The sequence below is a fragment of the Dermacentor silvarum genome, chromosome 1, assembly GCF_013339745.2.
Source record: "Dermacentor silvarum isolate Dsil-2018 chromosome 1, BIME_Dsil_1.4, whole genome shotgun sequence".
Taxonomy (NCBI): Eukaryota; Metazoa; Arthropoda; class Arachnida; order Ixodida; family Ixodidae; genus Dermacentor; species Dermacentor silvarum.
In genome coordinates, this window is record NC_051154.1 from 122059312 (window position 1) to 122084630 (window position 25319).

Below are 25319 nucleotides of genomic sequence, written 5' to 3' on the forward strand. Positions count from 1 at the left end.
ATAAAACCGAGCGGAAGCGTGCGGGGACGCGCGCTATCACGGAGAGCGAACGCACTCATCTCCCATGCGCAAGCAAAGAAGCAGGAAGCCAGCGCCGGAGGGAGCGGGGGGGGGGGGGGGGCACTTCTACTCTGCCAACAACCGCGCTCGGCGCTCGTCCGCACCGTCTCTTATCTCCACACGGCTCTGACCTTTATGCGCCGTGCATTCGCCGCTCAGTTTCCGTTGAAGCGATAGACCGCACGTACCTTCGCCCGCTGCAGCGTATGCTTGCTGCCAGCGTTTTGACAGTCGTTGTCTGCAGCCATTCAGTGTGATTTATTCGTGTTTGTTTGTGCGCGCTCACACCACGCTTGTTCATTCAGTTAGTAATAGTCGGGCCACATTTTCCAACGCACGCTACACATGCAATGCTGCCCGGATCGGCAGTGCAGCGCTACAGGTGTGTCCCTTCGCACGCGCTGCCCACGGGAAGTGCTTCTCATCAACACCACCGTTTCACATTCGCCTTCTCGTGCTCATCGAGTCTCTCTTCATGTCGGTCTACTTACGCCGCAGCACACCTGCTTACTTAATCAGCTCATGTTTACTACAATTCATATTGCTACCAAAGCCGCTCACCTTACTTCGTATGAGATTGCTGTGTTGCTATCGCATTCATTGCTTCGCCCTTAGGGCGAAACTGTGACATTTTTTTCAGATGAAAAGAACTTTGACCAAGACCAAAAAGTTAACCGCTGTAATGACAGGTGGGTTTGCGCAAGCGCTGATGAGGTGCCTACAGTGATGCACACAGAATTTCCGTCGTCTGTGATGGTGTTAGCCGTCGTCAGCAACGAGCGTGACGTCATGCCGCCGGACTTTTTCGCAGAAGGATTCCGCGTTAGTGCTGCCGTATACGTGGAGGTGCTTGCCACCGTTGTAAAGCCCTAGATAGGGACTGTTTCGAAAGGAAGACCTTATGTCTTTCAGCAAGATTCGGCTCCCGCCCACATTGCCTGCGTCACCTAGGAGTGGCTGGCTGACAACTTCTACGACCATGTCACTCCCAACTTGTGGCCTCCTAGTTCTCCAGATTTAAATCTGCTCGACTACTATGTCTGGGGCGTCGTTGAGACAGAGGCCAACAAAGAGCCGCATAATGTAAAAGACTCGCTGAAGGCCGCCGTTACTGTCTCAATGGCCAATATCTCCAAGGACCAGCTGATCCATGCATGCAGCCGTTTCCGAAGCCGAATTGAATCGGTTATTGCTGTGGATGGTGGAGTCATTGAGTAATTGTGGAAATAAACTGTAAGAGAAGTATTTCCCAAAGTTTGGTGAAAATATGTCCATTTTTGCTGGTGATATTATTCTCTGCCGGAAGCCAACATTGTGTTCTCAAATACCTTGCGTACCTGGTATGTAATGATATGTGCTTATTTTGAATATGCAGTCCATTTTTGGCTGTCTCCTCTGGTTCTAATTTTATCTTAGCCTCCTTTAAATAATTTTTTGCTGAGGTTTGCAAAATATGTGTTCTTTCGATTTTGCTAAACAGGGTATCAATGGCTTCTGTATCATTCAAGGAATGCTGAAAGACCAACCTTATTGCTCTGCCTTACCTAGAAAAGAAGTTGCGAGACTTCAAAGTTAAGCACCAGAAAAACACTGTTTCGAGTTTCAACTTCAAAACCTCGCAACTCACGTTCTAGGTGGGGCAGAACAAGAAGGTTAGTCTTACAGCATTCCTTGAACCATTTAGAAGCCATTGATACCCTATTTAGTGAAATCTAAACTTAAGATATTTTGCAAATCTTTGCAGAAGATATTTAAAGGACATAAACTAGAATCAAAGACATAAAACTAGAACCAAAGGAGGTAAACAAAACTGGACCTCATATCTGAAACAAGTACATCAAATTACATATATTTAGAAGTTTAGAGCACCATAGCTCAACGAATGAATCTTTAAAAATTTTTCAATCAAAGACCCACATTACCCCTTAAAATCGGCCCAGTGGTTATCTCAGAGAAGCGTTTCTGCATTTTACATGTATTTCAATAGGCGGGATCAGAGTTGGACCCGAGCTTAAGCTTTCTCTTAATGTTTGCCTTTAGTGTCCCTTTATTTCTCTGGTGAAATGTGCAGCCTCATGTATGTTTACTATGTTGTTTTCCTAGGTGACAATGTCATCACTGGCAGCTTTGAGAACAGGTTGACTTGGTTTGACATGGACCTTTCTGTGAAACCCTATAAAACACTGCGGTAAGAAGCTCTAGCTTTAATAGTGAACTGTGCATGCAATAGCATGGTCTTGTAGTGACAATCTGTCAACGTAGCGAGTAAGGTTCTTGTAACAGCACATTCTGAATTTAGTATTCATTTATTGCCTAAGACCTGTTATAGCAGAGGTACAATACGTAAGGAAGTGTTAAAAGCATTTAGAATTGGCCGAGAGAGGCTACAAGCTAAATTTGTCTCTTTGCGTTGAGCAAAACATCAACCTAATGTTTTAGCATGAGGCCTATTGAGCTCTTTGTTTTTACTGTGTCATGGCAACATTCATATGTCAAAGCAGTGCTTTTGTTTGTAGTTTTGATTTGTTGTGGCTGTGTACAGTGTAAAGTTATACAGTTCGTGAGGTCTTGTGCTAATTAACATCTTTGAAAAGATTTATAATTTTGATACAGTTCACTGGCATAATGAAAAGTACTGTGGAATCTCGATGATACGAATCTCACGAGGTCATGAAAAATATTCGTATTAGCCGAAATTCGTATCATCAAAACACAATTAAAACTAACTAAATTATGGGGGGATGGGGGGATCAGATCGCGAAAATCGCGAGAAAAATTGATTTTTGAAAACCACGCGTTTCGGTATCTGCAACGCCTAATCTACGCTGTATCAAAATGGTTTGGCTGAAAACGCACTAAAAGTGGCCGAAAAAGATGTATTCGTCAGTGCGCAGGGCAAAAAAACAGCTTTAAATCGCGCCAGATCACCGCAATTCACTGAGACATATCTCGTATTTCCCGCCACCGAGCGCCGCCATCTTGGTATCGTTAGAGAGCTCAAAGTTTCGCCGTTCCGCTTCTCAATTTGTCCGTCGTCGCCATCTTGTAACAAATGCGCAAGCTCAAAAGAAGCGTGGGTCTGCGATAGGTAGTCACACGGGCCCTCCGATGAAAGCGAGCCTCCGATTGGCTGCCGTGCTGAAAGGCGTCTCTCCATTGGTTGCTGCTGTGGCAGGGGCAAGATGGCAACCGCAGGGGCAGGATGGCAACCGTGGCAACACGCAGAATTCAGATTACTTAGAGCTCCCAGGTTAGTGATGAATCGTCGCTCGTTGGAGAAGAAATTTTGGATGAAGCACGCCTTCGGAATACGGAAGCGCAAACCTCCTACGGCAAGAAAAATACAGCGATTAGCGGGAGAAGCGGAGGAGCACCCGACTGAACGTGCCGCGCTATCTTGCACCGTGTGACTCCAGCAGCGAAACCGACAATCGCCCTGTGCCATCGGCACCGATAACACAGTCGACGGAAGACGCGCCAACGGAGGCTCCCGCGCATGGCGTACCGCCGCGCGAATCAGCCGAGATCCTATCTCGGTCAACATAGCTCGCTGCGACTAGGCAAAATGGCGCAAACGCAAAGAACGCGGCCCGAAGCACAGCAGCCACTCCGTCCGATGGGCGGCCGCCGAAAAGGAGGAAAAGCACAAAAGCAACAAAAGCGCCACCGCTTCAAACTCTTCGCGCCCAGTCGCCGCCTCTGTGCTGTCCGGCATCGCGTCCGCGCCTCTGAACCAAAAGAGAAAGGGAGAAAGCGCGTGACTGCGCACTGTTCTCTTTCGCGGCCGTCGGTGGGGCGGCGTTTATTCGTATCAACCAACGCGGGTCGAAAATCGCTTAGTAACAACCGTACTCTACACGTTGCAAAGTAATGGGGCTCAGCTGGGACCACGGAAAAATTTGTATCATCCGGAAATTCGTATTAGCCGTGATCGTATCATCGAGATTCCACTGTAAAAGGATAGAAAATATTGTAATGCTTCACAGACACATCATGCTAACGTTGTGCAGTATTGATATTGTGATGTTGCTCGTGTTGATTCTAGTGCGGTTCTTACTTGAGCTCAGAATTTACGCATATTTCCTTGTATCAAATTTGCCAGTTGGTTAGGTACCTACTTTTTAACACACCTTCCATATCACAGTTTTTATATGTCCTGGCTTCCTGGATTCACTATGATAAGAGTAGTGACTGAAGCTGTGGGAATATATTATTTTAAAGGATATATAGTACATTCATTATGGAACTGCAGCGCACGCACAAGAAACGAGGACACAAGGCAAAGGTAACCCACAAGTGCTGACCCGCAACTCAGTTCATTTTTGGAAGGAAGTTACATATATATACAGGGTGTCCCACGTAAATTTAGCCAAACTTTAAAAATATGCAAATGCCACCTAGCTCAACAGAACCAAGGTAATGCTGTTTGCGGTCGCTTAGAGATACTCAGATTATTGTTTGCATTCTGCCTAATTCGATAATTAGTCATAATTAATCAACTTCTTAATTATTATAATTAGATGAAAAGTGTCAATGAGAAAATTGTAGAGTTCTATGAAAAACTCCCGTACAGCTTTCTGTTGCTCAATGCGTGCAGCATAAGAGTGTTTTTTCGAGCGTGAAAGAAACCCGCGAATGCACGCAAAATTGCCGTGCGATTGGCCGCTCGAGGCACTTTGCGTTCCTGAGCAAACTGAGTTGCGAGTCGGTGCTTGTGTGTTACCTTTGCCTTGTTTCTTGTGTGTGCGCTGCAGTTCCATAATGAATAGTTACCAACTCGCCCAACATTGCTCCGACACTGCCATAGAGCAAAAGCTTAGGCGAGACTAGAGTCTAGCGAGACCCCTCAACGCTGCGCGTTGAAGAGAAAAAAAAGAACCGCAGCGTCACGCCAAGGTCGCCGTTTCTGCGTGGCGCTGGAACACGCGTGTACGTACATGTATGTACCAACGTCTCAGCCAACGCTGTGGCTGCAGCGCAGAGGGAAGCAACGGCGGAGGCCCAGTTCGGCCAACACTCGCTTCAGTGGCAGAAAACGAAACTTCAGGGAGCGCGCTAAGCGGCGCCGGGCCGGCAGGAGCGGCGGACGCGCACGGAGACAGTCGAAGGTGAGGGGGCTACGAGGGCGTTAAGAGGAAGGGCGAGGGGAGCCACTGAAGCGACAGAGTTGCCGAGGCCAAATCCGCTTCCCTGCCGCCCTCACCTGCGACGGTCCCCACGTGCGCCCGTCGCCGTGTCGCCTCTTCCTCTTCACAACCACAATCTCTCTCTCTGTCTCGCCGTTCCTGCGCCGCCCGCTCCCTGAAGTTTTGTTTTCTGCCGTTATCGCGAAGCGAATGCGGGCAGTTTCGTGGCCCTCGCTCGGTATGTGCTTGCGCGCCGCGATATTGCACGAATCGCATGCGCCGTTCGCACGTCGTGCTATGGTGCACGAATATTTCAAAAATAAGTCCTTCTTCAATTCGAACAAATTTTTGGGCCCCTTCGAGTTCGCATTATCGAGATGCGACTATACATGGGAAGGCAATGGGATTTAGGTCGGGACCGCGAAAACGCGACGTAGCAGCCGGGAAAACGCAGCAGCGAGGAAGGTATCAATGGGATTCCACTATTAGAAATCTTTTCTGGTAAAAATAAATTCATTTTTCTTGATATTGTGTATGTTTTGTTGATACGAGTATTTCACGCGACCCCGCGAGATTCGTATCACCGAGGTTTTACTGTATTCTTTAATTATACACGCATGCACCCGCCATCTCCTGTCACAGTACGAGCGCTGATATGCCTAATAAGTGTACTGGCAGGCTTTCAGAGCTATTTCAGACTTGCCTGTGGCAATTTGAGCCTTTCGGGCTAGTAGAAGGCATGCGTTAATTTTTTCTAACTGCCCAATTTTTGGACGTTATCGCAATCTCTAGGGGGTCCGTAAAATAGGTCGTTGACATATTATAACGTCTGGTTTGATCACAGATTGCGAAAGTGCAATTTGTCTACAGATTTCGAACTGTTGCTCTGTTAAGATGGAGAAAATATTTTTGGTGGCATGCGGAATAAAATTTTTAGTTCAATAAAGGGAATATTAAGGTGCTAGATGCAGTTTGTGGTAGCATTGGGGCACATTATAATTGTTGACATGATGAAAACAGTTTATGTTCTCGGTCATTACTGCAGACTTTTCATGTTAGTAATATTTCTTGTGTTTTTCACAGGCACCACAAGGGAGCAATACGACAGGTTGCATTTCATCGAAGGTATCCACTGTTTGCCTCGGCATCAGATGATGGCACTGTAATCATCAGTCATGGCATGGTCTACAGGCAAGCAATTTTTGCCTATATTGAGCCTGTTATTATTGAGATAGCAATTATATGGCCACTCCAGGGACATTTTCGCTGCCGTCGTCGCCATGATGTTCTGTCTAAAGGCCAAGTGCGATAACATTGTGACCGTATGCTGGATGCATACCTGCCAACTCTTACGATTTGCCCGGGAGGCTCCCAATTTCTGACCCATCCTCTAGATTGTATGGGCACGGCCATAAATCTCCCGATTAACTGCCCCAACCCCCATCTCTGAGGGGGGTGAAGAAACTAAAATTGCATCATGCAGCACATCTGCATCGTGATTGCCATTACGAGCTAGGTAGCTAGCTGAAGTCAGATTGTAATCCGGCTCATTTGAGTGCAGAACTTAGTTCACCTCAGATCGGAACATTGCGTTGAGGAGTGTGCGTGATAGCATTTTGCTTTTCATGGCTCTCTTGACATCATGCCGTCGTCGGAGCCCAAGAAGTATTTACAGTGTTTCTTGAAGTCTTATATGTCACAATTCCTGTATTTCATGCCGTCCAGGAAAGGCGAGCAGTTCAGATTTTGCAAGACTTACGCATGAGACATGAGCATGCCCCACAGCGGTAAAGGAGACGTAAAACTGCATTTGGTGACTACTATGCACCAAAACTTCCTTCATGCTGCTGAGAAGCAGAGGGCCATGAGCAACTTCTTTGGCAACAGCAATGAAAACAGTGTTGTGCGTGTCGAGTGCCTTTTCACAGGATTTTTTCTCGAGCACAATTTGCCGCTAAGCTTGAGTGATCATGTTGAGCCACTTCTGCACAAGATGTTCCCGAAGTTCGAAGATGTGAAGCGCTCAGGATGCGGCAGAAACAAGACAACTGCCATTGTCGGTGAAATGGATAGAGCGACGCAAGGTGCAATGGTGGAAAGCCTGAAGTGCAGTGTTTTCGCCCTTGCAGTCGACGGCAGCAATGACACCTTATCGCAGCTTTACCCTGCCGTGGCAACCTACTACGTAGAGAAATGCGGGTGGGTTGGAAGCAAACTGTTGGGCATGCAAGCACTTCAAGGAGAGGCTACTGGCCGAAAAATTGGCAACCTCGTGCTCGACGCATTGCGTCCGCTTGACATACCTGCGTCGAATTGCAGACAAGATCTGTCAAATCTTGGCTAGATAGATCGCATGCGCTGCATGAAAAAAAAAAAGAGAAGAAAAAAAATAGCACGACATCACAATCCCAATTTAGCATGGCATCACATCCAAAGCACATATTTACATGTTTATTTTGTATTTGTGAACAAGGCATAAAAACAGGAGTCTGCAATTTTTTTTATTTCAGGCAAGAACACTTTACAAAAAAATAGAGTAAATAGTTTTCGTCAGATGAATGTCTAGTAACATTCAAGCACATAAAACACTAGAAATGCTAACTTCGAGGGACAGAGAGAGAGGCAGAAGCTCTTTATTAGAAAAGAGATTTTTGCCGGCACGTATACAACTGCTGACATGCTACACTGTATAGGGAGAAGGAGAGTGGAAAATAACGAAAGAGAATAAAAATAAATATAAAATGCATGAGTGAACCCTGATAATGTTATTTATAGATGAGATGGTGGGTGAATTCAGACATTTCTATATCATATAACAAATCTTTAAAGCTTTCCAATAAGACCAATTTCTGGTAGGTATTGGAACAATAAATACAAGACCCACCGCTGTTCTGAAGGTTAAGGCCTTGGAACCAAGATGCTAGCTAACGTTTGTGGATCATGACAGATTGTGTCCATTTGGCGCTCAAAAGACTATCTTCCGTCACACTATGTGGGGCATTCAAGTGATACATATGTGCTCCACTGTCTCTAAGCTGCCACGGTTATCACAGTAGGAATCATTGGTACGCCCTATGTGATACAGATAACTCTCAATTTAACATTCAGTTGAAGTCGATGTTACAATATCTCTAAGTGACAGAAAATAGTCGTGGAATTCTTGACCTTGCTAAAGGGTCAGTCGATTACACAAAGTTATCTTGGGGAAGTGACAGATTCTAGAGGCAATCTTTATCTTCATAGGCATTATTTTTTGCCATGTTCAAAGGGTTAGCACTTGTAAAAAATAATTTTTTAAATTTTGCAGCCCCTTCCATGTAAGAAATGTCCATCGGCGACTACTTATTTGCATAAAAAGTCGAATTTCAATATATAACAAAATTTTGATGTAACAAAGCAAATTGCCTATTCTAGCGACTTCGTTATATCAAGGTCTAACTGTATTTCAGAGCAGTCTGATGGGTCGCTGCGTGAGGCATTTTCTTTTTTGCGCTGATTCTAGGGATATACGACACAATTTTCAGTGGTAACAGTGTCCAGAGTGGTGTGTTTCATCACCTATTGGCAACACCTGAGCAGGAATCGAGATAGATGCACTTTCGAATGCCTGCCCAAAGCTAGATGTACCACTGGTTCAAGAAATATTCTTTCACAAATTGCCTCCCACAAGTAAGAGAAAACTTGCTGCACAAAACAATGGTCTTTCGAGTATGTCTTGGCCTTCCAAAGAGGTCATCCCGGCTTAGGAGCAGTAGCAGAAGCTGAGTGCCTGCCTCTTGATGTGCTGTCTTCGCAGGAGACAGTTCAAATTCACCTCAGACACACAAGCTTTGAACATGCCTGCCGTATTCACTCCAACCCATTTTTATTCTTGTGTAAATTTCCTTCTCATGATCAGGGTCCCCTGTGAGTAATTGACCTAGATAAGTGTACTCCTGTACAGACTCTAGAGGCTGACTGGCGATCCTGAATTCTTGTTCCGTTACCATTCTATAGAACGTTATCTTTGTCTTCTGCATATTAATCTTCATCCCCACTCTTACACTTGCTCGGTTAAAGTCCTAAATCATTTGTTGTAATTCATCCCTAGTGTTGCTAAACAGGACAATGTCATCTGCAAACCAAATGTTGCAAGGTGTTCGCCGTTGATCTCACTCCTAAGCCTCCCCGGTCTAAGAGCTTGAATACTTCTTGTAAGCATGCAGTGAATAGCATTGGAGAGATTGTGTCTCCTTGCCTGACTCCTTTCTTGATAGGCAACTTTCTACTTTTCTTGTGGAGAACCAAGGTAGCTGTGGACTCTCTAGATGTTTGCCAACATATTCACGTATGCCTCTTGTACTCCTTGATTACGCAATGCCTCTATGACTGCATGTATCTCTACTGAATCAAATGCCTTTTCATACTCTATGAAAGCCATATAGAGAGGTTGATTGTACTCTGCAGATTTCTCGATTACCTGATTTATGACATGTTTGGAGATATGCGCCATCGAACTCGCCATAAAAATGCCCTGTTGTTCCACTTACTTTTTAAAATAAAATGCTCTTTTATGTATTTAAGCACAAAAGTAATTAAAACGTCCATGTATTTCGTCCCACACTTGCGAAATAAAAATTCACTTACGATTACAATACTCACTAATGCGAAATTTGAGCGCAGCTGTATACATGTTTTCATTTCGCGATGTATTGGCTGGCATGGACAGCGTGTCTCGTGCAGCACGTTGCAAATGGAACGAAGTGTAGCGCGACTGCCTTGCTAATCTGGAGATAGCGAGAGCCAACGCGTAGGCAATGCATAGCTGCGATTCACAGCAGCCACCGCCTCCAAATCTACCAGAAGATGCGGGCTACCCTGGTGCCATCTCGTAGCCATTGTCGCCGCACTACGCTTTTGTTCTCACGCCTCATGGTTCTGCTTTACCTCCTCGCATCTTTCATCCCCCGCTGGATTCGTGTTCGCCTTCATCTTTCGCTGTGCTTGTTCGCTCGGTTACGACGCAGACGCTCGCCACAGGAACAGGCGCCTAAGAGCTGCGCTCTAATATATTTCGGCACTGGTGTCGTACTGGAAATGTATTTCAAGTGGATACATCTTGCAAGCTCACTGGCTACAATTCATATTCCTATATGTGCTGTAAAGTTATTAATTTCAAAGTTAATTAGTACATTTTTGCCGATTAGTTGAATATGTGTTGTGATGCTATTAATGTCCGCCTCTTCAAATAATCCAGCTCAAGGACAAGAATTATGTTATCTGCCACAGGTGATCTGTAAAAATTTCGTAAAACTTAAAAATTATCACGCCGTATTAAAATTACTTTGTTTCATAAAACTTTGACTTTATCTCCAGACAGTGCCAAAGAACCCTATGGTTGGCAACCGCTAAGGAGTGCCTTTTGTGGACATGTACTGAAAGTGAGTTTTAAAGGTGATACCTCATTTTATTTTCAGTGATCTCATGCAGAACCCTTTGATTGTGCCTGTCAAGATCCTCCGTGGTCACTCAACTCAGAAGGGCATGGGTGTTCTTGATTGTGCTTTCCACCCACATCAGCCATGGGTTCTCACTGCCGGGGCAGATGGGACATTGCGCCTGTTCACTTGATGGCCATTGCTGTATTTCTTTGTGAGAAATAAAATGGTTGTATATAGTAGCAAGCAAGTGTGGAATTCTTGTCTGTCTGTATGTTATATTATCCACATCAAAAGAACAATGATGGCATCAACTGAAGTGACATGGTGCACCAGTATGAAATCGAACATCTAGGGCAGTATTCCAGGGCGATCACTTTTAAGGGTACTTTCACTTGCCAGACATGTCGGCATCTACGGATGACAGCGACCCTTGCACTGTGCTAAGAGAGCTTGTTTGACATTGTGCCAGGAACGCTGTTACCCGCAGACGCCAAAGCGACCAGCGCGAAAGCAAAGGTATATTCCCGAAAGTGATTGCCTGTGAATAATACAGCCTCTGGTCTATGTTGGAGCCTGTGATTTTCCTTGTTCTTGTGTTGAAATAAAAACAAGGTACACCTATTTACAAACAGCAGTGAGTGTTGTTCTAAGTTACACGTTTGCAAATAATTGCTGTTTGAACATAAGTGATCCCTTTCATATTAGCACAAAGTGTTCTACTTCAGAGGAAAAAGTGAAACGATTCTCCTTGCCTAATTTTCTGGTTTGCACATGGCACCTTTGATAGCATGAGAAGAATGGAAATGTAGCTGTCAATGTTCTTGAATGAACTTGCAATCAACTTCTGTTTATTCGACTTTGAAGGGGCCGACAGAATCGACCAAATTAGCTTGTGGCTCAGGAGGCAGGAAAAACATCCAAACAAACCGCTGCTACATTTGGCAGGATACCCAGTGACAACAATGATGTCCATAGTCCTATGGATATCCTTTGGACATCCACTGCCAGGACATGGATCTCCTACAGATGTGTCAAATACGTCCTGCGGGCGTCCCTCACATGACCATTTGGCTGCACTTTCCGTGTCCTGTGATCATCCCTTGTGTATTTGTTTTACCCCCAAATTTCCTTTTTTGTCAATCCTCACTTTCCAAACCATTTTGGAGCATTTTCATGTCGCAAAAGAAAGGAACCTGCAATCATGCACGAGCACCTCGGACCCTGTATGTCGCAGCGATGTTACCGTTTATTCGGTCACATTTCTCACTTTGTCATTTCGAAACAAAAGAAAGGATGCAACGTGCTTTTCCAAATTACATTCACTCAAGGCGATGGTCATAATTCGGAAAATTTTAAAGAAAATCGAGGGGGGAAAAAAGATTTTTTAAATACCGCTAATTTAACAGTATGCCTAGGCTTGAGTGCTTCTCATGAATTTTTATTGCCGCCTAGGGCAAATGTATTTCCCTCAAATTTCACACTTCCCCGCTTATTAAATCAGTTTAAGAGCAGTTACATGGGTGAATCATATGCGCGAAAGAGGTTCCGGCTGTGTATCAGGTCCAGTGCAGCTCTGAGAACTCTGCCTAATCATCAATTATCCCAACATTTGACCGTTCTATGCTCAGCTGTTCGGGCCGTCTGGTGTTGAGAGCAGTATTTGTAAACAGCATTATGGAAGCAATGTCCGTTCATTCGACGGTGAAATTGTATAGCCTTTCCTTGGATTGACTTGGTGCGCTAGTCTGTTAGACCAACTCAGTCCGTGTGAGCAGCATAAAGCGTGAACAGAATGAAAGGGGAGAGTGTGTGGGTCACGGTGTACTTGCAGTTCAAGAATGCATGGTTACCTGCTCTGGGGCTAAACACGCACCCAACGCACTGCATACTGCATCCGCTACACTGCCCGCAATCTACACCGATTTTACCTTTACACAGATGCCAGCACGTCTGGGACACATACAGTCATAGCTGTCACATATCAACATTCGCATACTATTCACACAGCCATTCTTCCTCCCCATGGACATATGCACCGCGAAATTACACTCCATAGCAGTGACCATCACCCACGCTCCCTCAGCTTCCACTACGTCTTACTCCTTCATATTCATGGACTCCATGGCCACTTGCCGGCGCCTGATACATAATTTGCTCCCACACGACATCACTCAACAAATACAATGCGACCTACACTCGCCTGTTGAAATCATCTGGATCCCAGGTCACCAGGGTATGCCGGGTAATGAAAGGAATAACCTGCTTGCCTGAGACTCATTTCTGGGGCTCCCGTCATCCCTGAATCTACCTAGACAAGCCCCACAGCCTCACCTACCCTCGAGCCATACAAGCACTTGCGCTGCTTATTCCTTGCCCTACACCTGCACCTGACAACAAGGCACCATCATCCGCAAATCACGAACAGACACCATTCACCTTCTCCGAGGTCTCGCAGCTCTGCAGGGACCACCCCAACGCCCATCATGTAGATATACCCCCTCCTACACTGCCTTATCACGCATCTATATCCCTACCACCAAACCCTGGGTGGCTGACTACAGCCACCATACTCCAGGAACAGTCAATACCGGCCAGCTTACATCTTATCCACCATCAAGCACGCTGACAGTCGCGGCCTGGACTGAGGCCACCTCCTCAGCAATCCACTGAGCGACAGTAAAGTGTTCTCTTGTCTTCCTTGCCACTACTGAGTTGTATTTCTCCTGAAATCAAGGGCACTTAGGTATACCTACGTGAATGAATGCGAAAGCATGGCGGCGTCCCACCGATGACGCCTAGGTCTCGTTCTCGTACTTGCGTGGACGTCCAAAGGAGCCGGCCACAGCTACTGACTGAGTAGTCGAAGGTTCGTCCATCGGAGCGCACGACAGAACTCGCTGAAATCACCGCACCGACTGGCAGCGCCGCGTCGCGCGGCGCTATATAAAGGCCGGCCACCCAGTGGCCACTTCCCGGCAATTGCAGCTTATGCAACCGCAATCTTTACCGGGAAACGCTTGCGGCGAAGGCGAGCTTTCTGGTTCTTTTATTTCCCCCGCACGGCCGGCGCCGCCGCTGCAGCGGTGGATGGATGGATGCTATGAGCGTCCCCTTTGAAACAGGGTGGTGGGTTGCGCCACCAAGCTCTCGTTATTGTTTTCCGTAATGTCCTATCTATCTTTAAAAAAAGGAAACAGAATTCCTAGTATCAAATTTTGTGAACCACTATTGGGAGCTGTTTTCGAACGCCTCCGTTGTTTGTGATCTCCCTACTTTTCTGCCACCAAACTTCCAATCGCCTCTTACTAATATCTATTGCGGACATGTTAGGGGTTCAAGGAGGCAATGCACATAGGGTGCCTCAATGCCCAGCGCCGCCGTCCAGGGTAGAGACAACCCCGCTGGCGCCGCCATATTGTATCACACGAGCTGAGACTCAGCTACGCTTGCGTTGTTAAAGTGTTACTCGCGGCGCGCTTCCAAGTGCTTTGCCTTGATGAGGATTTTTTTATCGGTGTCCCATCTGCATATCTTTATAACCAATAGCCGTTAACTCGTCGAAGGTCGAAGACGTAAATGTATGGCGCCGGGAACATGCCCCAAGTTGCCTGATTCAATCGCATTTAATATGCCGTGTGTATGTTCAAAATACGCACTATTTTTTTTTTTTTTTTTTTTTGCGCTTCGATGCTTGGTATATAAGGTTTGCGACCCCCTGTGTGTGGAAGTTTTTCTTTTTCGCTGTTGTATTTTGGTTTACACGTCACGCCTCCTTTACCGTAGCCAGCCACTCACGCACGGCGGTTAGTTTCCCTTGCGTTGCGCGTGCTCTTCGCGTTCGTTGCAATTATTTGACGATATCTACGCGCAATTTTTGCTTTTTTTGCCCACAAAACTGTGTGCTGACAGGATTAAGCTGGTGTAAAAATAACTGCGATGTGAAAATAAGGTTTAGTTAGTGCTGTAGAGAAAAATGTAACGTAACTTGTCTGTGTCAATCTTGCGTAGTACACACAAGAAACCAAACGATGCACAAAATACATTTACTTATAATGTCTAGTACAATCAATCATGAAAGAGTTATGTACATGAAAAATTATATGTACTGTGTGGCGCCTGAAGGTTATGTTGAAAGACGAGATAAAAAAATTAATTCGCAAGGTAGGCTCGACACACAATTCGGGATAGAGAGAGTTTTTTTTTTTTAATTTATTCATTACATGGGGGGGGGGGGGGTTCAAGTCAGTACATCAACCTTATTACACACAATATAAATCGAAAACAAGAATGCAAACAAGAAAACGCAACCGCGGGTAATATTAATCAAGATATCCAGCCAGATATCCAGCCAGAATACATACATCAGCTACCATCGAATACGTCGCATCAGCCAAACACATCGATGGCGAGTACAGAACATTTCATAAATAACCATTAGAACATTGATAACTACATTGAAAAAATAAACACTGCATACATATCACGTACAAAAACCGTAAATGAAACTAAGACAGTCAAATACAGATTAGAAATGTTTTTCACTTCGAAAATATAGTCCATGATGATGTAGGGCTGTTGACTTTAACAGACGGCGCCCATCCTGTCGATTTCCCTCGTACTGGTCCTCTTCAAAGTGTTTCTATGTACAGGTAAAACAACAAAAGTGATTATTGATATGAAAAGTTGCCTTGTAAATACAGAGAACCCATTACAGTGCTTAAAAATAAATTTTAGCAGAAGCAATGCTGTATTACCTCGCTTCACACGTTTCGAAGAAATGCACAGGCTGCAACAGACACCACGCCAGAAAGCGCCGAAACATTTGGTCCCATGATACCCCTTAACTCTACTACACCTGGGCATACCGTGCACAGGCATTTAAAGACCGTCACAGTACCCACTACGATCGGGAATGAGCACGAATGACCATCGGCTTACGATCACCACGCTACAAATATGTACAAGTCTAAAAAATCAGCTATGTAACGTAACACCCTGAGGTCCGCAAGATATCTCCTGAGAAATCAGAGAAAATCACAATGTTTCGATCGCTTACCACGTACAAAACAGCCGCTCTCCCCAGACGAAGCACTGCGTTCTTTAGTCCCAAATAACCAGTAGCGAAAAAAGAAACTGAGGGAAAAGAAAAAAAGAAACAAGAGACACACGATGTGTGGTTCCCGTGAAAAAGTAAAATAGGTGGTTTACATGAAGATTTGTAGCTAATGTAAGGCTATTTCGCGGCGAAGCATTTTCGTCAGTTCTTAAAATAAGGGTACTGCTCGCATAGACTGCGCCGATCAAAACGGCAAAATCCTATGCGACGCGCGCTCGCAAACCATAGGCTACTCAGCATCGGTGCAGTGCTTAATTCGTGAGCGAACGTAGGTACGTGAGTGAGGATCAGAGAATACTTTCTTATTTATGAAAAACACGATGCGATAGTCTAAACTTTCTTGACACTTACCTCGCAAATGTAGGAGCTATCCGTTGCCTTCCAGTGATACCGATTTACTTGGGCTTCCCATCTCTTCCTTCGCTCTGGGTCCCGGGGGAAGCGTAAACAACGAAGCCCTTTACGCGTCGATCCGGTGCACTTGGGAACACAACAGCCCGTCATGTCGACTCGATGCACTTGACAAGCTTGTCATTCATGCGGCTGAACACTGTCCAGCAAGTAGAAGCGTCAGCGAAGCATCCGCGCGCACTGTGTCTCGAACTAAGCACCGGCACCAAGCACTCGCGACCGCTCGCTGTGACTCAAAATGGCGTCGCAGCGAGAAAGCGGCGGCGCGGGTGCGGTCAAAGGTTGGCACCACCCTGAACGGCGGCGCTGGCATCGAGGCACCCTAAATGCACACAGACGGTCGCGCCGCGTAGAGGCCAGTGAGAGAAATATTTCAAAGAGTATCCGCACAGTCAATGGCACAGTCTTACCGTGTGGCTCTCTATGCGCGGGCGCGTTCTGTTTGCTTAACAGCTTCTGCATACGCTATGGAAGAAAAAAAAAGTGTTGCGTACTTCAGTGCACCAACCGAGCGGTGAAGTATGAGATAAGCCTTGATTTGTTTCCGCTGGACGCGAATCTTAAAACGAAGTCGGCGGTGAAGCTGCGGATCGGCAAGCCTGTGACTCCGCCAATGAAAGTTTGTAGCGCACACTTCGTCGCCGAAGACTTCTCCTGGAGCAACATCGGTTAGCAGAATGCTAATCGTTGACATTGTTCACGAAAGCATAAATATTACGCTTTTACGATGTGGTAGTTGTAGCTTACATGAACGGCACTTTCAATGCGGCACGAAAAGACAAGCTAACAAGTTCGCGCCTATGCCTTACTACGTCCGAACGCTACTGCTACAGCTGAATATTTGTAAATAAGGCTGCCCAAACGCTCCCGCAACAGTTGATTATTTGTAGAGCCATTTAGGCAGCTGGTGACTGGTTTTCGAGGGTAACTGACGGAGTGTAAGTAGGTTCGGAGCTTCGTGCCGATAGCTAGCTCTGTGGTATATTTGCTTGCACTGATATTTTTTTTTTGATTAATTGGAAAGCAAAATTGATGCAAAAAAAAAAAGCAGATCGGCGTGCAGACACAGACACAAGAGAAGTGGACAACACAAACGCCGTTTGCGTTGTCCACTTTTCTTGTGTCCGTGTCTGCACGCCTTACCTATTTTGCATTATGAATCTTTACCAACTAGCTCAGCATCTCTGTCGTTCCATGATCTGTGTACGTTTTCTTACTTAAACCGAAAACGCTGCACTCCAGACATAGCGTTCGTTCTAGATACGCTTCGCGTCGCATGCATCATTCAGAAATGTTAAGGGCGTCATTCGCCGTAAAATAACAAGCACGCACGCACTTCTCGTTATGCACGCTTTTGGTTATGCAGCGGCATTCCGCAGCCGATGAGAATAAAATCTGAAAAATAAGAATACACTCGGCGTGCGACGAGAATAATGAGAAAAAGCCCGGCGTGCTACCACACGGACGCGCAGTCGCCTATTCTGATACTCTCTCGGTCCGCCATCATGGATCGCCTCGCGCGCCACCTGTAGTCCGTGTGCATTGCGAATACCGACCGCTGGGCAGATATCTTCACACTCTAATAAAACATGATCCATCGTTTCCCTAGCTTTACCACAGCAATCTGATGCCTCTTCTTCCTTGTTGTACCTCGCTTTATAAGTACGCGTTCTAAGGCATTCTGGGCCGGTATTTTGCAGCGAAGCGTTATGCTTTATTCTGTACTATACACCGGCAGTATAGTCTTATCATCCACCGCTCACGGCCGGCTGATCCCGTTGATAACGTGAGCGGACCGTCGCTCTGACCACTGACCAAGCGCGAAAAGGCATTAGCATAGTAAAGGCATCGCTACAAAATACCGGCCCTGATCGCGCTTCGAAAAGTAAGGAGCTTCCCTTTGAGTTATCACAAAATGTTTCTTTCCCGATTTCGTTTTTTTTCCTCTTAGGTAGTTACGCGCGGAAAACCCACAGAATTCCCAGCATCAAATCTTCCGAACCACCATTGGGAACTGTCATTGTACGCCTCCGTTTATGATCTCCCTACATTTTTGCCACCAAACTTCTAATCGCCTTTTACTAATCTCTATTGCTGACTCTAGATCTATTGCGGTGACGATGATGATTTATTGGCATCCCCTTTGAAACGGGGCGGCGACAAATAGTCACCTAGCCTGCTTGATTTAATCAGGTATACTATACATGTTCTTTATCTAATATTTTCGTATACCTCTCATTATTCTTTTTCTTTTTCAAAAATTTACCTTGTACCGTTACCTATGATTTTAAGAGCTCAGGTCGTATCGTTTTTTTTTTCCGTTTTTTTTTTTTTCTTTTTGACCAGTACTCTAATCGTCTCTTGCTTATCTCTATGGCTGATCTGTTGATGTTTCCTTCCACTTTAAACCCAAGCGCTTCTGTGAGTTGCACGTTACCTACGGTTCTCGCTGAGTGGATCCCGTCGCATTCCATTATACAGGGTGTTTCATTTTAGTTGCACCAAATCTTTAAAAATAGCCTGTGGCAGATAGCACAATTATGATCCTTGATCTAAACTACGCGATGAGGCGGCCATTACTTCCACGAGAAATCAAAACGCCTAATTGATTAATTAGCATAATTACGCTAGTTAACTTTTTAATTAATGATTTTACGGCACATCTTTCAATCTACGAATTATAGCCGCTGAGTTCGCAAGGCGTATCCACTTGGAACGAATTCTCAGGACTGAACCAGTTTCGAGATATTAATTTTTAACGTGTCCGACGAAATGTATGGGCGTTCCAGTTAACTTTTTGAGGAAAACGCTGTTTTATGCATTGAAGCACAAAGTTAACTGGAACGCCCATGCATTTCGTCGGACACATTGAAAATTAATATCTCGAAACTGGTTCAGTCCCGAGAATTCGTTCCAAGTGGATACGCCTTGCGAACTCAGCGGCTATAATTCGTAGATTGAAAGATGTGCCGTAAAATCATTAATTAAAAAGTTAACTAGCGTAATTATGCTAATTAATCAATTAGGCGTTTTGATTTCTCGTGGAAGTAATGGCCGCCTCATCGAGTAGTTTAGATCAAGGATTATAATTGTGCTATCTGCCACAGGCAAATTTTAAAAATTTGGTGCAGCTAAAATGAAACACCCTGTATATATAGGATGTGCTGAGTGGTCTCTGGATCTTTACTGCAGTATACACATGCCTCATGTAGTTCCGAATATTTGCTCCGGTATGTTTTGGTCCTTAGACAACCGGCTCGAGCTTCAAATAGCAAGGCACTGCCCTTTGTGCTATCGTACAGCTTTTCCCTTCTAATTTCTTCTCATTCTTGTAAATCTCCATGGTCCTTTTTGTTTCTATTCTTTGCATCCAATTCACGGTCTCTGTTTCTCTCACTTTCTTTCTGATGACTCCTGGTTGTCTATATTTACAGTTTCAATTATCCTGTACTTGGTTGCTAACTTCCTTGACCTCTTCCTCCACTCTGTGTCCACGCTTTTCATGTACAGATACTTGTGCACTTTAGCCGCCCATTTAATTTCATCCATGTTCCTGAGCCTTTCTTTAAATCTAATTTGGCTCCGTGCTCCTCTGACTTAAAAAGAGGCCCAACCCATGTCACCCTGCACTGCCTCATTTGTGGTATTGCCGTGGGCTCCCAATACCAACCGGCCTACTGATCTTTGGTGTTGGGACTAGGGTAGCGTTTAGGCCGGTGATCCATCAGCCAAAGGGATGAGTACGCCCGGGAGTAAGATCGATAGAAAAAGGGTTTATTCTACATATTTACAGTGGCTACAAATATGGAAGTCCACTCTATGGGAGAGCACTTTGAAAGTCTCAGCTCACTACATGTCTGAGCACATTTCAGAACACGCCAGGACACACCTCTGCACGCAAGGTTTCTCCTTATAAAACATTCGTCTTCCCTAGTCGGGTCGACTAGGGAATCAGATGACCTTGATGTGGCCAATCAGAAGGATCGTATTGTTCACTGAACTCCGCCTCTAATGTTGCACCTTCGAAGCAAGGACGAGGCAATCCGGAAAGCAGGGGGATCACACTCCTTCCACGAAAGTCGGTGGCTTAGTTTCTTGCCCTCTGACGGTCATCTTGCCAGGGTCGGGAGAATGGCCTTCGCACTAATCCCCGCTTCTAACGAAGGGTGGCGGTTGTGGTCGGTCGCTTCTAAGTGAGCTTATTTGTCCTCGCGTCACTGCCGGTGTCGAGCCGCGTCGCCAGGTAGGCCGCTGATGAAGGGGTGGCATCGGGGGAAGCACCCAAAGAATGCGCACTGCCGAGTTGGGGCGCTTAAATTGTCTGCCCGTCTCGTCGGTGTCGGGCACTGTCGCCGTCTGGGCGACGCCGATGAAAAGCCCTGCCTCGATGGGAAACAATCAAAGAATGCGCCCGGCCGATTCCGGACGCAGCATTGGTTAACTTCCAACCTGTTTGTTTCTCTTGAAAACTGTCTAATACAATGCCCACCTGCTTTGGTCTCACTGAGACTGGCAGTATCGCAAATAAAAAAAAAAAACCCGACAAGATATTCGATTTTAAGCATAGAATGGCATTTGCGAACGTTGGCGCAGGCACCATTACTCCTTTCCAGATTCCACGCACCACCTCATACTTATTGTGGCACCACAGTGTTCTGTGTTTCATTATTGCTGCATTCCGCTTCTCCTTTCAGATTATCTTGGTGGTTGCTTGAGTAATTCTTTCCTTCGTTTATGTGTACAATGTCGTCTGCGTACATGAGTACAGGGACCCTCTGTTGCACCATTTGTCCATTATGCATGTAGGATAAATGTCGCTTATTTCCAGTCGTCTTTCTATACCCTTAACGTAAAGCGTGAACAACGCTGGAGACAGAGGACATCCTTGCTTCAATCCTTGGTGAATTTCCACCATTTCATTACCTTTTCGACCTTCCCATACAACTTGTACTCGGTTGTCTCTATATATCTCCCTCTGCAGCTCCACGAAATCGTCATCTATGCCTTAGTGCTTAAGAATATCCCCTAACAATTCCCTGTCTACGTTGTCATAAGCTCCTTTAATATCTAGAAAAGCTATGGATAAAGGTCTTTTCTGAGCTGCTGAAACCTCTATGCACTGAGTTAGTACAAACATATTATTCTCTAAGCGTCTGCCTGGCCTGAACCCATTCTGTAGGTCCCCTAATCGTTTTTCTCCACCCACTTAGACAGTTCTAATTTTGTGACTTGCTTTGCCATTCTATATTAAAGCGAAGCTTTGTACCTCTACCAGCCAAGGGTTCCGTCGTGTCCGTCGTTGTAAGCAAAAAACGATCCCGACGAACCGCTAACAATTGCAGGTATAGCAGTATAGCTTACTTGAATTCAGGCATTCAGCGTACAACTAAGCACTCGTTTTCGCAAGAAAAACCACAAAAACAAGCTTCAAAGTGATGAGCCAACATGATGGATGATAAGGGCTGCGGGCAAACAACGGAAACAGGCTCGGCGCGGTCGGTAAGATTAGATTGCAGCTGTTGCAAAGCTTATGCAGCTGCTTGAAAGAGGGTTGACGTCATTCGAAACCCTTCCAGCCTAGTAACTGCTTCGGTTCATTTTCTAGACTACACCACTATGGGGTAGTCTAGTAGTGTATATCACACCGATCATAAAGCAGTAGTGAACATTGTTGTGAAGTAAATAATAATAAAGGCCGTGGTTAAAGCTACGTTGTAGTGTGAAATATCAAGTGCGCCGCAGTCACCGTGAGGGTGGCGTAAAAAGCTTCGCTTTCCAACCACCTTCACAGGGTGGATTGGCGGGCAATTTTATCACCGACGTTACTGTAACTGCCCTGTACGACCTTGTCTTATCCTTATCTCCTTTGCCTTTGTAGATGAGGTTCATCTTGCTTTCACGCCATCTGCTGCAAAGTAGATTGCGCTGCGCGTGCGCGTGCATGGCTTCGCGTGGTGCTGTGATAGCGCTTGTTTACTTGTGCACTGATTTGTACCTGGTTTTACTTGTTTGGTTTGACTGGCGGCTATAAAAAGATAGCCGCTACGAAATAAACCGTTCTTGTTCTGGCAACCTTCGTCTGGTGTGTGCCTCGGATGCTACGCTCCGTCCCCGGCACGTTGTAGCAATGGCGACGAGAAACCTACCCACGTATTGAAGAGCAAGTGCTTCGTTGATGGTGCAATGTCGTACCAAGTACCACCGTTTGACGACGGCAAGGACAAGTGGACTTCGTACGTCATTCGCATTGAGTCCTATTTCGAAGGGAACGACATCACCGAAGATGCACAGAAGAGAGCGCTTCTTGTCTCGGCTCTTGGTACAAGGTCAATTGACGTCCTCAGTGGGCGGTGCGCTCCTCGTAAGGTGAACCAACTCACCTACAAGGAAGCGGTGGAAATTCTGGAAGGCTTCTACGACCCGAGGCCCAACGAGATTGCAAAGAGCTTCAGGTTTTTTACCCGTGTCCAAAAAGATGAATCAGTCCAGCAGTTTATCGTCAACCAACGACGACTCGCCGACAAATGCAACTTTGGTGACATGTTGGACCGAATGCTGAGGGACAAGTAGTATGCGGAATCCGAAGCACAGAGTTGCAGAAGGCACTGCTTTCCCGTTCGAGCTTGACCTTGGAGGAAGCCGAGAGCATGGTGCTGGCAGCAGAAGCTGCGGGTCAAGGCATCGAGCTCATGAATAACGTCGACGTGAAGACTGAACCAGGACTGCATGAGCTGATGGACAGGCTACCAGCACGAAGCACAAGCAGGCAAGAAAGTAATGAGTGTGGAAGATGCGGAAGCAAAACCCACTCGGAACAAGCATGCAAGTTCAAAACTGCGAAGTGCTTCAAGTGCGGAAAAAAACAAGGGCATATATCCGTAGCCTGCAGGGGAAAAAGGCAAGAAACAGAACACCTTTGCTTTAACTGGAAGCCCCGAAGGAAACGAGGCGCGTTCATCTCAACTGTTCACCATCAGCGAAAACCAAGCGTCGGTGTCGAGCAACGAAATCGTAGGTCCCGTGCGGCGCAAGTTTTGCTGCGGAGGCGTCGACCTTGTCATGGAAATAGACACCGGGTCACCGGTATGCGTCATACCCTGGCACGTCTACCAAATGCACCGTGCTAAGTGGCCTCAAATTGAGAAGACCAACCTGAGGTTGTCCTGCTACCTGGGACCGCTGCCTATCGCTGGTAAGCTTACACTTCCAGTTTTCTACGAGGGCAAGACTCTGACTACCATTATGACTGTAATTCGTCATTCAGGGCCATGTTTATGCGGTCGCGACCTCATCCGTGCCCTGAACAACCTGGGTGCTACAGTCTTGAGCCTCAGCAGTACCAGCAGAGGAGATGACAAGACGCTCGAAGAAATTTTGTCGGAGTACCAAGACGTCTTCGAGTCAGAACTAGGCCTGTTCAAGGTTCCTCCCGTTCACCTCTACGTGAAAGGAGCGATTCCGAAGTTTTTCAAGGCGAGACCACTGTCTTATAAGACGCAATGCGAGACAAGGTGACTGAAGAGCTAGAAAGGCTAGTGAAGTCAGGCGTGCTGTCTCCTGTCGCTCACTGGGAATGGGCTACGCCGATTGTGCCAGTGCTGAAGAAGGATCTGTCAGGATCTGTGGCGACTACAAGCTAACCGTGAACGCAGCATGCGTCACTGAGCAGTATCCACTTCCCGTCATCGATGATATTTTCGCAGCACTGCACATCGGAGCTGTCTACAGCACCCTAGACTTACGCGACGCCTATAACCAGATTCTTTTGGATGAGGAGTCAAAGAAGTTGACTACCATCAGTACCCACGAGGGGTTGTTCTGCTTCAACCGCCTACCCTTTGGAGTGTCGTCCGCACCAGCCATCTTCCAGCGCACCATGGAAAATATGCTGCGTGGTGTAACTGGCGTGCAAGCATATTTGGACGACGGCCTGGTGGCAGAAAGGAAAGGCGACAGTGGAAGCTATCTTAAGGCAGTACTCCAACGGTTCCGGTAATGTGGCGTCAAAATGCGTAAGGATAAGTGTTCCTTCAGGAAGTCGGAAGTATCGTACCTGGGACACAAGATCACCAGCGACGGACTTCATCCGCTGGAGAAGAAACTGGAAGCGGTGATGAAGGCACCAAGCCCGAAGAACGTAAGCGAGCTGCGTTCTTACATTGGTCTCAGTGCTCACTTATTGTAGCAAGTTCCTTCCGAGCATGGCAACGATACTTGCTCCGTTGTATGACCTTCTGAAGGATTGCCGTTGGAAATGGTCATCGGAGCAGCAACAGTCATTTGACCGATCTAAGGAAGCCCTTCGACATGCCAAAATGCTCACTCATTTTGATCCGAGCAAGTCGCTGCGCCTCGAGTGCGACGCATCTCCGCATGGCATAGGAGCGGTCCTTTCCCATCGAGTTGCCGGCGTCAAGCCTATAGGGTTTCGTTCGCGAACACTGACCCAGACCGAACGAAATTATTCGCAGCTCGAGCGGGAGGCTTTAGCATTGGTGTTCGGCGTAAGCAAGTTCCGGGATTACCTATTGGGGCGTACTTGTCCTCGTACTTGTGACGGATCATAAGCCGTTGGTTGGCTTATTCCGCGAAGACCGACCTACACCTGTCATGGCAGCAGCTCGCATCCAGCGTTGGTTTTTGCTTTTGGGAGCGTACCAATACAAGATCGAGCACAAGCCCGGAGGAGACAACCAAAATGCCGACGCCCTCAGTAGGCTTCCACTCCCGACTCCTGACGATGCCCCTGAAGAAACTTCAGAATACGTGCACTCTTTGCGTCAACTTGACGAGACACCTGTGACGTCACACGAGCTCCGCCGTCTGACGGAAGCCGACAAGGTATTGCGAATCGTGAAGTCGTTCATACTGAAGGGTTGGCCGCAAGAAAAAATAACACGTGGAACTGTGCTTGCGAGCGTACGTGGCAAGGAAACTTGAGTTGACTAGCACACGGCATCTTTTGGGGCCATAGAGTGGTCATTCCGGAAGCGGTGCGTGACAGAATGCTGCAGATGCTGCACGAGACACACCAGGGAGTCTCGTCTATGAAAGCGGTCATGCGAACAAGTATGTGGTGGCCTGGACTAGACCAGGAAATTGAACACTTGAGCCGCAATTGTGACATTTGTGTGCAAGCTAGGCCGTTGCCTCCGGCAGAAACGCCGATCAACTGGCGCCGACTCA

General features: G+C 46.4%; 2 protein-coding genes across 2 annotated transcripts in view; both read left to right on the forward strand.

The window, feature by feature from the left end:
* Positions 1-10849, forward strand: part of LOC119435956 (ribosome biogenesis protein bop1-A-like) — a 55434-nt gene extending 44585 nt beyond the window's left edge. Inside the window, exons 15-17 of the mRNA XM_037702668.2 lie at positions 2164-2248; positions 6270-6377; positions 10643-10849. Coding sequence (XP_037558596.1) covers positions 2164-2248; positions 6270-6377; positions 10643-10796 — 347 coding nt within the window. The 3' untranslated portion in view covers positions 10797-10849. The remainder of the gene's footprint in view (positions 1-2163; positions 2249-6269; positions 6378-10642) is intronic.
* Positions 10850-24141: 13292 nt separating this feature from the next.
* The window catches only part of LOC119455645 (glutamate carboxypeptidase 2), a 66593-nt gene continuing 65415 nt past the window's right edge, over positions 24142-25319 (forward strand). The window contains exon 1 of the mRNA XM_049667164.1: positions 24142-24270. Coding sequence (XP_049523121.1) covers positions 24142-24270 — 129 coding nt within the window. The remainder of the gene's footprint in view (positions 24271-25319) is intronic.